The sequence below is a fragment of the Tarenaya hassleriana genome, unplaced genomic scaffold (genome assembly GCF_000463585.1).
Source record: "Tarenaya hassleriana unplaced genomic scaffold, ASM46358v1 Cleome15, whole genome shotgun sequence".
Taxonomy (NCBI): Eukaryota; Viridiplantae; Streptophyta; class Magnoliopsida; order Brassicales; family Cleomaceae; genus Tarenaya; species Tarenaya hassleriana.
In genome coordinates, this window is record NW_010964923.1 from 543109 (window position 1) to 554102 (window position 10994).

General features: G+C 38.5%; 2 protein-coding genes across 3 annotated transcripts; both read right to left on the reverse strand.

Moving 5' to 3' along the window:
- Positions 1-37: 37 nt before the first annotated feature.
- Positions 38-2642, reverse strand: LOC104808596. Its single transcript, XM_010534302.1, has 7 exons — positions 2600-2642; positions 1979-2504; positions 1593-1758; positions 1251-1427; positions 1095-1178; positions 822-903; positions 38-715 (listed from the first exon to the last, which is right to left on the reverse strand). The coding sequence occupies exons 1-7, from the start codon at positions 2625-2627 to the stop codon at positions 285-287; spliced, it is 1494 nt and encodes a 497-aa protein (XP_010532604.1). The 5' UTR covers positions 2628-2642; the 3' UTR covers positions 38-284.
- Positions 2643-5107: 2465 nt separating this feature from the next.
- On the reverse strand, positions 5108-8265 carry LOC104808597 (protein WVD2-like 3). 2 transcript variants are annotated; one of them, XM_010534303.1, is made up of 7 exons: positions 8161-8265; positions 6480-7003; positions 6305-6378; positions 6119-6212; positions 5957-6028; positions 5729-5839; positions 5108-5561 (listed from the first exon to the last, which is right to left on the reverse strand). In XM_010534303.1, exons 1-7 carry the CDS (start codon positions 8162-8164, stop codon positions 5331-5333), a joined length of 1110 nt encoding a protein of 369 aa, XP_010532605.1. In that variant the 5' UTR covers positions 8165-8265; the 3' UTR covers positions 5108-5330. The 2 variants fall into 2 exon arrangements, with proteins under 2 accessions (XP_010532605.1, XP_019057560.1); XM_019202015.1 differs by lacking the exon at positions 8161-8265 and adding an exon at positions 7927-8062 and having other exon boundaries at positions 5210-5561.
- Between the last annotated feature and the right edge of the window lie 2729 nt (positions 8266-10994).

The window sequence follows — 10994 nt, forward strand, 5'->3', positions numbered from 1 at the left end:
CCGAACTCATTCATATCGGATTCGAAACACCCTTAAATTCAAAGAGAAATGATATTTTTTATTTGGTTGACTTAGAAAAGTTGTACAAAGAAAAGAAGAAGATCCAATAACAAAATTGGATCCAAATAGCTAAAAGACTACAATCACATTAACTCAACAACGCCCTCCCTCCTTCAACATGTTTCCGGAAATATAAACTTCTTGTACATAAATACATATACATATATATGTATATGTGCGTATATTCTCAAAGAAGGCAGAAGAATATTCTCTCCCACGGTCTCTCACCTACGAGCAAGTCTCTGAGCAGCTCCGGCTAGCAACGCCTTACCGACGGCCGACGAGTGAAGGCCGCAGGCCAGAGCGACGCCCCCTATAACGATCCATCTCCATTCCACCTTCGATTCCTCGTCCCGTCTCCTCGTCCTCGCCGCGTCGAGGTCTCGGGTTTTCTCTTCTTCTCCCGAGGACGTTTCCACCGAATCCACGCTGAGTTTGGTCGCGATTCTCGCCATTTGAGCGCACTGGGAAAGAGGACTGCCCGTTTTTCTGGCGTTCTGGTAAGCTCGTAGGCCCGAGTTCAGCTTCTTGACAGCTCCCCACATCCCGTGACGGACCCCGAGCTTCGCCACGTCCTTTGGGATCCCCATGTCCTCGTAGTGGACGAGCATGACCTCGCAGGCCGTTTGCTCTCCATCCCCTTTCCGGGATTCGACTGTAATATTCATCCGTTCACGATCAAACCGTTCACGATCAAACCCTCGAGCCAGTTACAAGAATATATAGAGTGACCGAGCACGGAATAGGATAGGGCTTTTTACCTGCTCTTATCATCCAACTCGAGAAGTAAAGCTCGATCCGCCTCGGCTTATCCCTTTTCGGGAGGGCTGGATACGGTATACCCTATAACATCGGATATCAAAGCAGCCGAATTAGACGGTTTTCTGTTCTTCTCAGGTCTTACTATGATCACTTCATGTATAAAAGACGGCGGAAACATTCATCGAGTTTTCTATAGGCATATCGTATTTACGGGGCTCAAGGAAAGGCGATGAAGCAAACCACTAGAGAGTTTTCCTAGACGGGAAAGTTACCTTGGTCACGCAATAATACGTCTTCCCCGCCTCCCATATTCTCCGACCGATGATGTATTCTCGGTTACTGCAGAAAAAGGGAAACTGCAAGAAGAGAGAATTCAATCATGGATTCAACGAAAAGGAGGAATACATCGATCGGGTAATCGGAGAAACCTTTTTAATCCAGCGAACAATCATGGTTCCGGACCGAGGGTCCTCCTCTAAAGATTCGAAGTACGAAAGCATAGGATCCCATTTCGGCCGAAACTCGTCGTCCCAAAAGAAATCCCTCACAATCTCCGGGGTCGCGTCCTCAAAGACTGTCCGGCTACGGTACGCCACATGACCCGTCTGACAAAACATATCAAAACCTTTCAGTAAGAACCCTATTTTTTTTCGTGCTGCAAAACCCGAAAGCCAGTTTCAGACAGAACATATGATTCGTTTACACCGAGCCACGAGCTCGATTTCTTCGTGTATTCGTGTAATTATACGCGTATACTACACGTATTCTACCTCAGGCTCATGGCGCCAGGCCTGGTAGCTCATATTACCGGTGGTTTTCTCCATCATGTATTGCCATTCTCTTTCTGCATTTCCCACTTCAAGCAGATTCAGAAGATGTTTCAAATCATTCTCCACAACCACTTCCTGCTTCTCCTCCCTACTCCCATGGCCGTTTCTGCAACGAAATGATTTGGGACATCACTTAACTGAAGTTGAGCAAACCCACTTGTCTCCATAAGAACAGGCCGACGCAAAGTGAAAGCCACCACCTTTATGCAGTCATCAAACTACTAACGAGGTAAATTTGTAGGTTTGCAGGAAGAATACAAATCATCTGTTACAGAGACAGACCCAGCAAATGCACAACATCGTACCCATTCCATGACCAGACTAACCTCGGAACTGGTCCTGTCCCGTCGATCGGGAGAGCCTCCTCTGTGGAGGCCGGAGTCGGACCGGCGGCGGATTTGTCGGCACTCGGGCGGAGACGAGACCAGATGGTTCGGCAGACGGAGAACGCCGAGAGAGCGGAGAAAGCGAGCCAGAGCTGACGAGCTCCGAAAACCGGTGGAGCGATCCATAGGAACCGGAGCTTGGAACGGAACCCTAGGTATACCAAGCCGGTCCACCTAGGACGCCAAGACCAGCCGATCAAGAGCCCGATCATGACGGCCAGCCAAATCGGGACAGCGCAGAGCAAGATGTCGACGAATGTCTCCGTAACAGAGGGGTTCCTTAGAAAATCCATGAGATCGAAGAAGGTCTCGTCCATGGCTCTGGGGCGGTTCTTCCACAAACCAGGAAAATTTTCCCGAGAATATGTCAGATTCCCGCTGGGAAAATCGGCGTTGGCGATCGTCGCTGAGAAGTCGAGCCAATCCGAACGGAGGAGAAGAAGAAGGAGAATCCCCTCTATTTGTTCTTGCAAATTTGGAGGTATTTATTCAAAGTCAATAACATTTAAAATTAAATTCGTTACCAAAATATAAAAAAGATTTAAAAATTAAATTCGTTACGGTGTTTCTGAGATTTTGCAGTTCTCATGAAAAGGATAAACAAGAGCTCCACGGAGGCGATTGCGACTTCTGTTGTGGTTGTGGCGGACCGTGAATTTTGTCTTACACGCGCCATGTTGAAGCGCGTGTTGTGCACCTTCGGATGATGAAGATAATATTAATTCCACCATTGAAAAAAGGTGTAATCGCATAAAAATACCCGAACTTTTACAAAACTCCCACATAAATACCCAAACTTTTAAATTTTTTCCAAATCAAACAAACGCAACTGCTAACTCAGCAAAAACCTGCTGACTCAGCAAAAAAAACTGTTGACTCAGCAAAAAACTGCTGACTCAGCATTCAAAAATATTATTAAATATCCAAATATTCATCTACATATATTTAAATTAATATATACATATAAATTCATATATATATATATATATATCATTACTAATGCATATATATTACAATAAAAATAATTATCATTAAATTTATTATTAAAAATAATAATAATACATAAAAATAATTATAATTAAATATATATTATGTATATATATTACTAAAAATAAAAATAATAATAATGCATTATTATTATTTTAAAAGTTTAAAATAATAATAATGTATTATTATGTATGTATAATTATAATTATTTTTATTATAATATATATGTATTAGTAATAATATATATGTATTAGTAATATATATACTAAAAATAAATTTAATTATTAAAAATAATAATGCATTATTATTATTTTAAAATTAATATATATATATATATTTGTATATATATGTGAATTTATATGCATATATTAATTTAAATATACGTAGATGAATATTTAAATATTTAATAATATTTTTGAATGATTAGTCAGCAGTTTTTTTGCTGAGACGGCAGTTTTTTGCTGAGTCACCAGTTGCGTTTGTTTGATTTGGAAAAAATTTAAAAGTCTGTGTATTTATGTGAGAGTTTTGAAAAGTTCAGGTATTTATATGACAATTTTATAGTTCGGATATTTATTTGAGATTTTTGTAAAAGTTCGGGTATTTTTATGTGATTATCCCTTAAAAAAAATGAGAAAACTTGTTTCGCAATAATTGATTGGAAAACCTAAACCCTAAAATATTAAATGGACGAACTCGTCTTTTTAGATTTTGCCGCCTTAGAATTTGTTTAACTACGTTTATCTTTTATTCCGAATTAAATAATAGTTTCCATTACGTTCTTATCAATATATATATTTTCAATTTAATACCAAAACTTTAAAAATTCTTTGAATACTGATCGTTGAAACTTATATTAGTATAATATAGAGGTGTTTGAGAGGAAAAAAAATTTAATTAAAGGGATAATTAAATAGACTGGTGAACGGAAAAAAAAAAAAAAGAGAGGAAAGTGAAATACACGTGAGGGAGAAGGAAAAAAATGAGGAGAACGTGAAACTTATGGATTCGGATTCTGAGTTAGTTTTGTTCCGGTAACTTCTGATATTTCGCCACGTGGCATCTTTCGGCCCATTTACGGCCCATCATCAGTCCACCTCACACGGCATTGACAGAAGGTTGTTCCCTTGGGCTTTGGGGGAGTTGCAACATGGTGGGACGTAGGGCTGCCCACAAATACCCGAAAATCGGGTATCCGTCAGATACTTGTCTCACGGATACCAGATTTTAGGATATTCGTAATTTTTAAATCCGAATCTAAATCCAGATTTTTCAATACTCGTAAATCTGAATCCAAATCCGGATAATAGAATTTTTAAAACCGGATATCCGCGGATACCCGACTATTATAATTGTAAATAATTATATCTTATATTTATATAACATTTTTATAAAATATAATTATTTTAGATTAAATAATTTTGTACGTTTCAATATTAATTAAAAAAATTAAATTTATTATTATTTATCTCTTATTATATCTTTTGTTTCATATATTTTATCATAATTCATCAATTTATATAAATATATCTTCATTCTTTGAAAAATTTATTTATGAATATTGTTGTTTTTCTTAAATAAATCCGGATCCAGATACCCACGAATACCCGATTATTATTCTGGATATTCGATATTCGTACCCAGTGGCGGATCTACATGAATTGGAGTGGAGGCATGTGCCCCATTTGGGTTGAGTAAAAATATCAATTTCTTTATAAATTTGACAAAATTATGAGTAAAATCATCAAATGCTCCCATAAAATTAAAATTTGAGACTATAAAATTATATGTGTGAATTTCTTGTCCCTGTGTAAATTTTTTGCCCCCTCTTATAAATTTGTCTAGATCTGCCACTGTCCGTACCCCGGATACTCGTAAATACCAAATACCGGATACAAATCTTATAGCTAAATACCCGAACCTCCTGAATCCAAATCCAAATCTCTCGATTTTTCCAGGTATCCGACCCATGCCCATCCCTAGTGGGAAGAACCACCAACTTCTAATAAATGATTACATCTATTTGTTTTATTTAAATAAAAAAATAAGCAAACGTAACAATAAGGTATTTATAAATGGAAATATCCTCACAAATAAACATTTTATAAAGATATTCGTATATCAAGTTCGGCAAGAAAACTTTTTGAGGACAAACATCACAATTATTAAATTACAGACATTTACACTTCAAAAAAAACATAAGTTAAAAAACCACACACACAACCCTTAGGACAATGGATGAACATTTCGCTTCAAGGAACATACCATGCCATGAAGAAGATGAGAAGATTCAGGGTCGGAAATATCAGCAGGATGAACCAATCTCTGGTTCACAATGCTGGTTTATCTCAACAGAGACAAACCCATCTGTCTGGTCGGAATGCTCATCTTCGGCGGTCTGGAAGTTATCTAGACTCTGCCAGTTTCCGGGCTGACGAGCTCCTTTCGCCTTGTTTCCTTTGTCGCTCGGGTTCAGGCCTTCGCCACTGCATTTCCTCCGTCCAAGCTTCGGTGACTTTGCCCGAGTAGGAGGTGGCTGTCAAAAACATTTAAACAAAATGTCAAACTCGGCTCGGTGCTCGCATTAATTGGATTTAGGGTTCGTTTTTGCAGAAGGGTTTGCAGGATTGGCCTCAGATGGAATCAGATTTGGTCTAGGAAGTGTCGGGACATCGAACACAGAGACTGGAATGTATTGCGTACCTTCCTAAGTTCAGCCTTGGGAGGAGGCCCTTCATGGTAGAAGCTTGGCATCGGGCTAGCTTTGAACATCAAACTCTTCCTTAGTTGCCTTATAGCCGCCTCTCTTTCTTCCTAAGAGCTCGGTGTTTGAACAGCAAAATGCAAGGAAGAAGGGCAACTCAGAAGTAACAAACACATGTTTCTCAGCGTCGTTATAAATGCAAAGTTAAAGGAAATAGAGATCGGGACCTTGTTTCTTGCTTCACTCTGCGTCCTCTCAGCCTCCAAAGCTTGTTGTTTCTCCTCCAGTTTAGTATAGAACTGATGGATAGTAACAAAAAATAAATCCAAAGAAGAGATATGAAGGGAAAAAAGTGCAATCCGTTTAAACTTATAAAGGAATTACGTAACCTCCTTCCTCTTCTCTGCCCGCTCAGTGGAACGAAACACGGGTGCTGATGCAACTGTAGGTCTTGACTTAACAGTTCGTGCAACCGATGTGGCACTGTAAAATTGTCATTGTAAAACATCATTTACAATTACACTCATTGAGGAGATAAACAAGTAGAAATCTTGAAGGTAAGGTGAGGGATATACTAAGATGCAACGGAACAAGAATCTTCTTCATCAGAATGCTTCTTGTTTTTCGGCTGCAATGGCTTCCTCTGCATCTGCATTGCAATAGATATGAAAGAACAAGAACATAAGCTCAGGTGAACAAAAATACAGGAATATCCTATAAGTGATTGGATATAATAGATAGCATCCTCACTTTTGAAACCTGATTTTGAACTTTACTGTACCCATTTGAGGACTTTTTCAATCCATCGGCAGTAAATGAGCGGATCCCAGATGAAGCCCGCTTCTCGGTTGCTAAAGCAAATGGCTGTGGAACAGTGTGCTGCTTCGTTTTGTTAATTCTGCAGCCTGGTTTTGATCCATCTTTCGCAGATAACTTTGCCTTATTAGCATCAGAACCGTATTCATTGGCCTTAATCACAGACTTGGAACAGCCATTTCCCTTTTCCGGGGTAATTTTCTCGGTATTGCTGTCTTCCAAAACCATACCGACTGGAACTTCGTTAGTGCATTCTTTCACATCGTATTCATTTCCTTCAGAGTTCTCTTCAGTATAATGGGGTTCCGGATTCCCGTTGGCATTCTCGTGTGATTCTGAATCAAGGGAAGGGTCGGAAACTACCGGGGTTGGATCATTCGGGTCACCATTAGCGTAAACTATCACACCGTCTGGCTCCTTGTCCATACAGATATCTGTTTCTTGTCTATCCGTCAAATCTGCAAGACAGAATCTACTGTCATCACACAATAAGATCCAAGAACAATGATTAATACAACAAAGTAGCAGCAAGAATAGATTTATCCAAGATTTGCCGCTAAAAAAATGGAAATTTCCGAAAATTAAGTGCATTAAACAAGATTCAGAGACAAAAGTATGTCACAGACAAGACAACTCAAGTTTCGTACTAAGGACAATAACGAAAGCGAGTACCGAGTAGGATTAAGCATGCTTAATTCCAAATGATGACCAAGACTCCAACTAACCATCTAAATTATGATCGGGAAAAAAAAGCATTAGGCTAACCGATGTGGGACCTGAAAGACAGCTCAAAGACAAGGCAAAGGAACTAAGATGAACATTTTGTTCAAGGCAAAAGTGAAATTGTTTTAAAATCATTCTAGTCCTAAGCATGCACATTATGATTATTCAAATATGGAATTTTTGGATAGATAAGTTAAATTATATGAAGAATTGTATGCACGTCCACCTAACTTGAACGCATCAAGCATCATTCTCCGGATTTCCAGAAAAAAGAACAGGGTGAAGATTCACATAGAAATGGAAATTTCTTGCTCGAAATTATGATGAAATCGGACACAAAACGAATAAAAACAAAATCAAAACTTGAATCTCATAAGATTAAGTTATCTGTCTTGCATTTTCCTAAAAAAGATATTACTTCACTAATGACTTCACTATATATATATATATATATATATATATATAGATTCAAATGGATCAATAACCCAACAACACACAGAAACTCAAATTACAGAAATCGACAGCCACAGTTTCCTGCATTTTCGAACATGCAACTAAAGTCTCAAACAACATCATCTAACCAGATTCAATTTCTCGGAAACCTTAAAGACACACCAACATCATCTGAAAATGCAGAACTGAGAAATCGCAAAATTACCATTTTTTTTTCATTTTCTAAGCATCCAAACAAAACCCAGAAAAACTTGCAAATGTGAACGCAAACAGGATTCCCAGATCAAGAGCTGAGCTCAACCAACGATCAATCAACCAGAAGGGAGAAAACCGGATGAAACCGAGATCTCAAGGGTCGAAAACCGATTCACGAGGCTAAATACATGATGAAATCGATCGGAGAAAGGGAGAGAATACAGAAAGTAGAAATCTTTCTCACCCATTTTTCTTGTGACAAGCGAAGAAACCGAAAACCTCTCTCTCTCTCTCTACACCGAGCGTTTCTTCAGAGTTTTTTTTTATGTTATGCGTTTCTGTTGCTTTGTTTTTTTATACCATCGCTCTCTCTCTCTCTCCCTCGTCGTCGGTGTTAACGCCGTCAGTTAACGCCGTCTACAAAGTTTTTCACTGCAAGAATCGATGATGAGACAAAGATACAAGTTACAACATGTTTTGCCATTACTTGCGATAACCCAATTATAGGGAGAGAGAAAAAAAAAAGGTGTAAACTTTGGAAAATAATAAAACTATTGATTAATAAAGCCATTGTTACTATCTTTAAGGTATATAGGGGACACATTTTATGTGCAAAACTAAAATTGTTATAGGATGAATTTTATGGATTCAAAATGTTATGATATCAATATCAAGATCCGAATTTCCATTTGTATACATTTTAGAAATTTATACTTTGCAAATTCCAATATTGAAAGAAAAAGAAACTTTTATTAGTCTTATATATACATTCATGATTCATCTAATGACCAAGAGGATATTTTATTAAAATCAGATGAAAATTAACGGATAATAATCAGAGAGAGAGAGAAGATATTGAGATCCTAATGAACAAACCTCATTGGGGACATGTTGATTTGATTATACCACCTTAACTCTTGTGAAAATGCCTTGCCACCACCCTCTTCTTAATTTGATATAACTCACCTCACTCACTCATCCTGAATTTCCAAATATGCCCCTCAATATTGGCAGCAAAATACAAGTGGATGTGGAGATACAAGAGTGATTCAAAGGGTAATTGTGGGATATTATGGAATATACGTGTATATATGTATATATATGTGGACGACTCAATAAGATTGGGGGTTTTCAGTGAGCTGTGTATGTGAGGTGAGTGGAGTAAAAGAAACACTAGCCAACCAAATAAGTGGCCGGTCCCATTAACATATACACACACAAATATATATATATATATATATAAAACTAAAATTCTTACATAATGATGATTAATAGCATTTATAATAGTTTATTATTCGATTCTAATAAGAAAATTTACAGTGAAAATTTCTGGGTATTTTTTCAGGTCTAATAGATGTGAAGAGCGGATTGCAATTTACAGTGGATATTACGATATTTTAACCGTGTTATGCCACGTCAGCGACCATACGAAACCAAACTTGCAAGGCCAATATGCTGACTCATCAGCCACATCAGCAAATGGTTTCCTTACTTTCGTTGTCTTTCTCGACGGAGTTATTTCATTTGTCGGCGGACGCGACCGGGAAAGTTTCGACGTCGAATGGTAACACTCCACTCCACCAGCAGAGGGCGTGGTCGGAAGACAGCTGCACGCGGGTAGAATCTCTTGGACGGAGACTTTCCGTCAGACTGAACAGATTTATATTCTGTATTCCGGATCATCAGCCACTAAAAGAGATCTCTAGGCAACTAGTTATCCTCTCTGCACATCATCATCTATTGCTTAAGGAAGTAATTTTTGTGCTCAAACACAGAATGATTGTGGTGTACGTTTAGTCTTTTTTCCTGACCTGATTATATCAATTTTACTCGAAGATCTTTGATACGCCTCTACGGGTTTATACAAGGAAGAAGAGGAAGGTCAGGGAAGGGGAAGAAGCTGAGGAGCATAGTGTGGGCCCAAATGCCGTTGAGAAAGAGGAACACGGAGCTGGCAAGGAGACGTTGCAGGGGATCATTCCTGATGAGGGAATCATTACCTAGGCAATTCGGTTATTCCTTTTCATATGCGTGTTTTAGAAAGATTTCAGTAGATCCTGCCACCTCAGCATTCTGTTGCTGAGAAAGGCCTATATCTATTTTCCTTATTGCGTTGAGTAAGGGTATCGAGAAAAGTAGAAGCTTATGCATGGTGTGAGAGAGGTATGCCTCTCTGAATCTTGTATTTCTTTTGGAATACAAGCGGCAGTTTAATAACATATACACACACAAATATATATATATATATATATAAAACTAAAATTCTTACATAATGATGATTAATAGCATTTATAATAGTTTATTATTCGATTCTAATAAGAAAATTTACAGTGAAAATTTCTGGGTATTTTTTCAGGTCTAATAGATGTGAAGAGCGGATTGCAATTTACAGTGGATATTACGATATTTTAACCGTGTTATGCCACGTCAGCGACCATACGAAACCAAACTTGCAAGGCCAATATGCTGACTCATCAGCCACATCAGCAAATGGTTTCCTTACTTTCGTTGTCTTTCTCGACGGAGTTATTTCATTTGTCGGCGGACGCGACCGGGAAAGTTTCGACGTCGAATGGTAACAGCAATTTACAGTGGATATTACGATATTTTAACCGTGTTATGCCACGTCAGCGACCATACGAAACCAAACTTGCAAGGCCAATATGCTGACTCATCAGCCACATCAGCAAATGGTTTCCTTACTTTCGTTGTCTTTCTCGACGGAGTTATTTCATTTGTCGGCGGACGCGACCGGGAAAGTTTCGACGTCGAATGGTAACACTCCACTCCACCAGCAGAGGGCGTGGTCGGAAGACAGCTGCACGCGGGTAGAATCTCTTGGACGGAGACTTTCCGTCAGACTGAACAGATTTATATTCTGTATTCCGGATCATCAGCCACTAAAAGAGATCTCTAGGCAACTAGTTATCCTCTCTGCACATCATCATCTATTGCTTAAGGAAGTAATTTTTGTGCTCAAACACAGAATGATTGTGGTGTACGTTTAGTCTTTTTTCCTGACCTGATTATATCAATTTTACTCGAAGATCTTTGATACGCCTCTACGGGTTTATACAA

Bases quoted from the DNA above. Each gene is read 5' to 3' on its own strand.
- LOC104808597 (XM_010534303.1), bottom strand. The intron at 6,379-6,479 runs GTGAGGATGCTA...ATTGCAATGCAG, and splicing joins TTCAAAATCAGGTTTCAAAA to ATGCAGAGGAAGCCATTGCA. The intron at 5,840-5,956 runs GTCCCGATCTCT...CCGAGCTCTTAG, and splicing joins AGAGTGAAGCAAGAAACAAG to GAAGAAAGAGAGGCGGCTAT.
- LOC104808596 (XM_010534302.1), bottom strand. From the start codon at position 2,627: ATGAGAACTGCAAAATCTCAGAAACACC. The intron at 2,505-2,599 runs GTAACGAATTTA...CAAATTTGCAAG, and splicing joins TGCAAAATCTCAGAAACACC to AACAAATAGAGGGGATTCTC. The intron at 904-1,094 runs GTAACTTTCCCG...CCGATGTTATAG, and splicing joins CGTATTATTGCGTGACCAAG to GGTATACCGTATCCAGCCCT.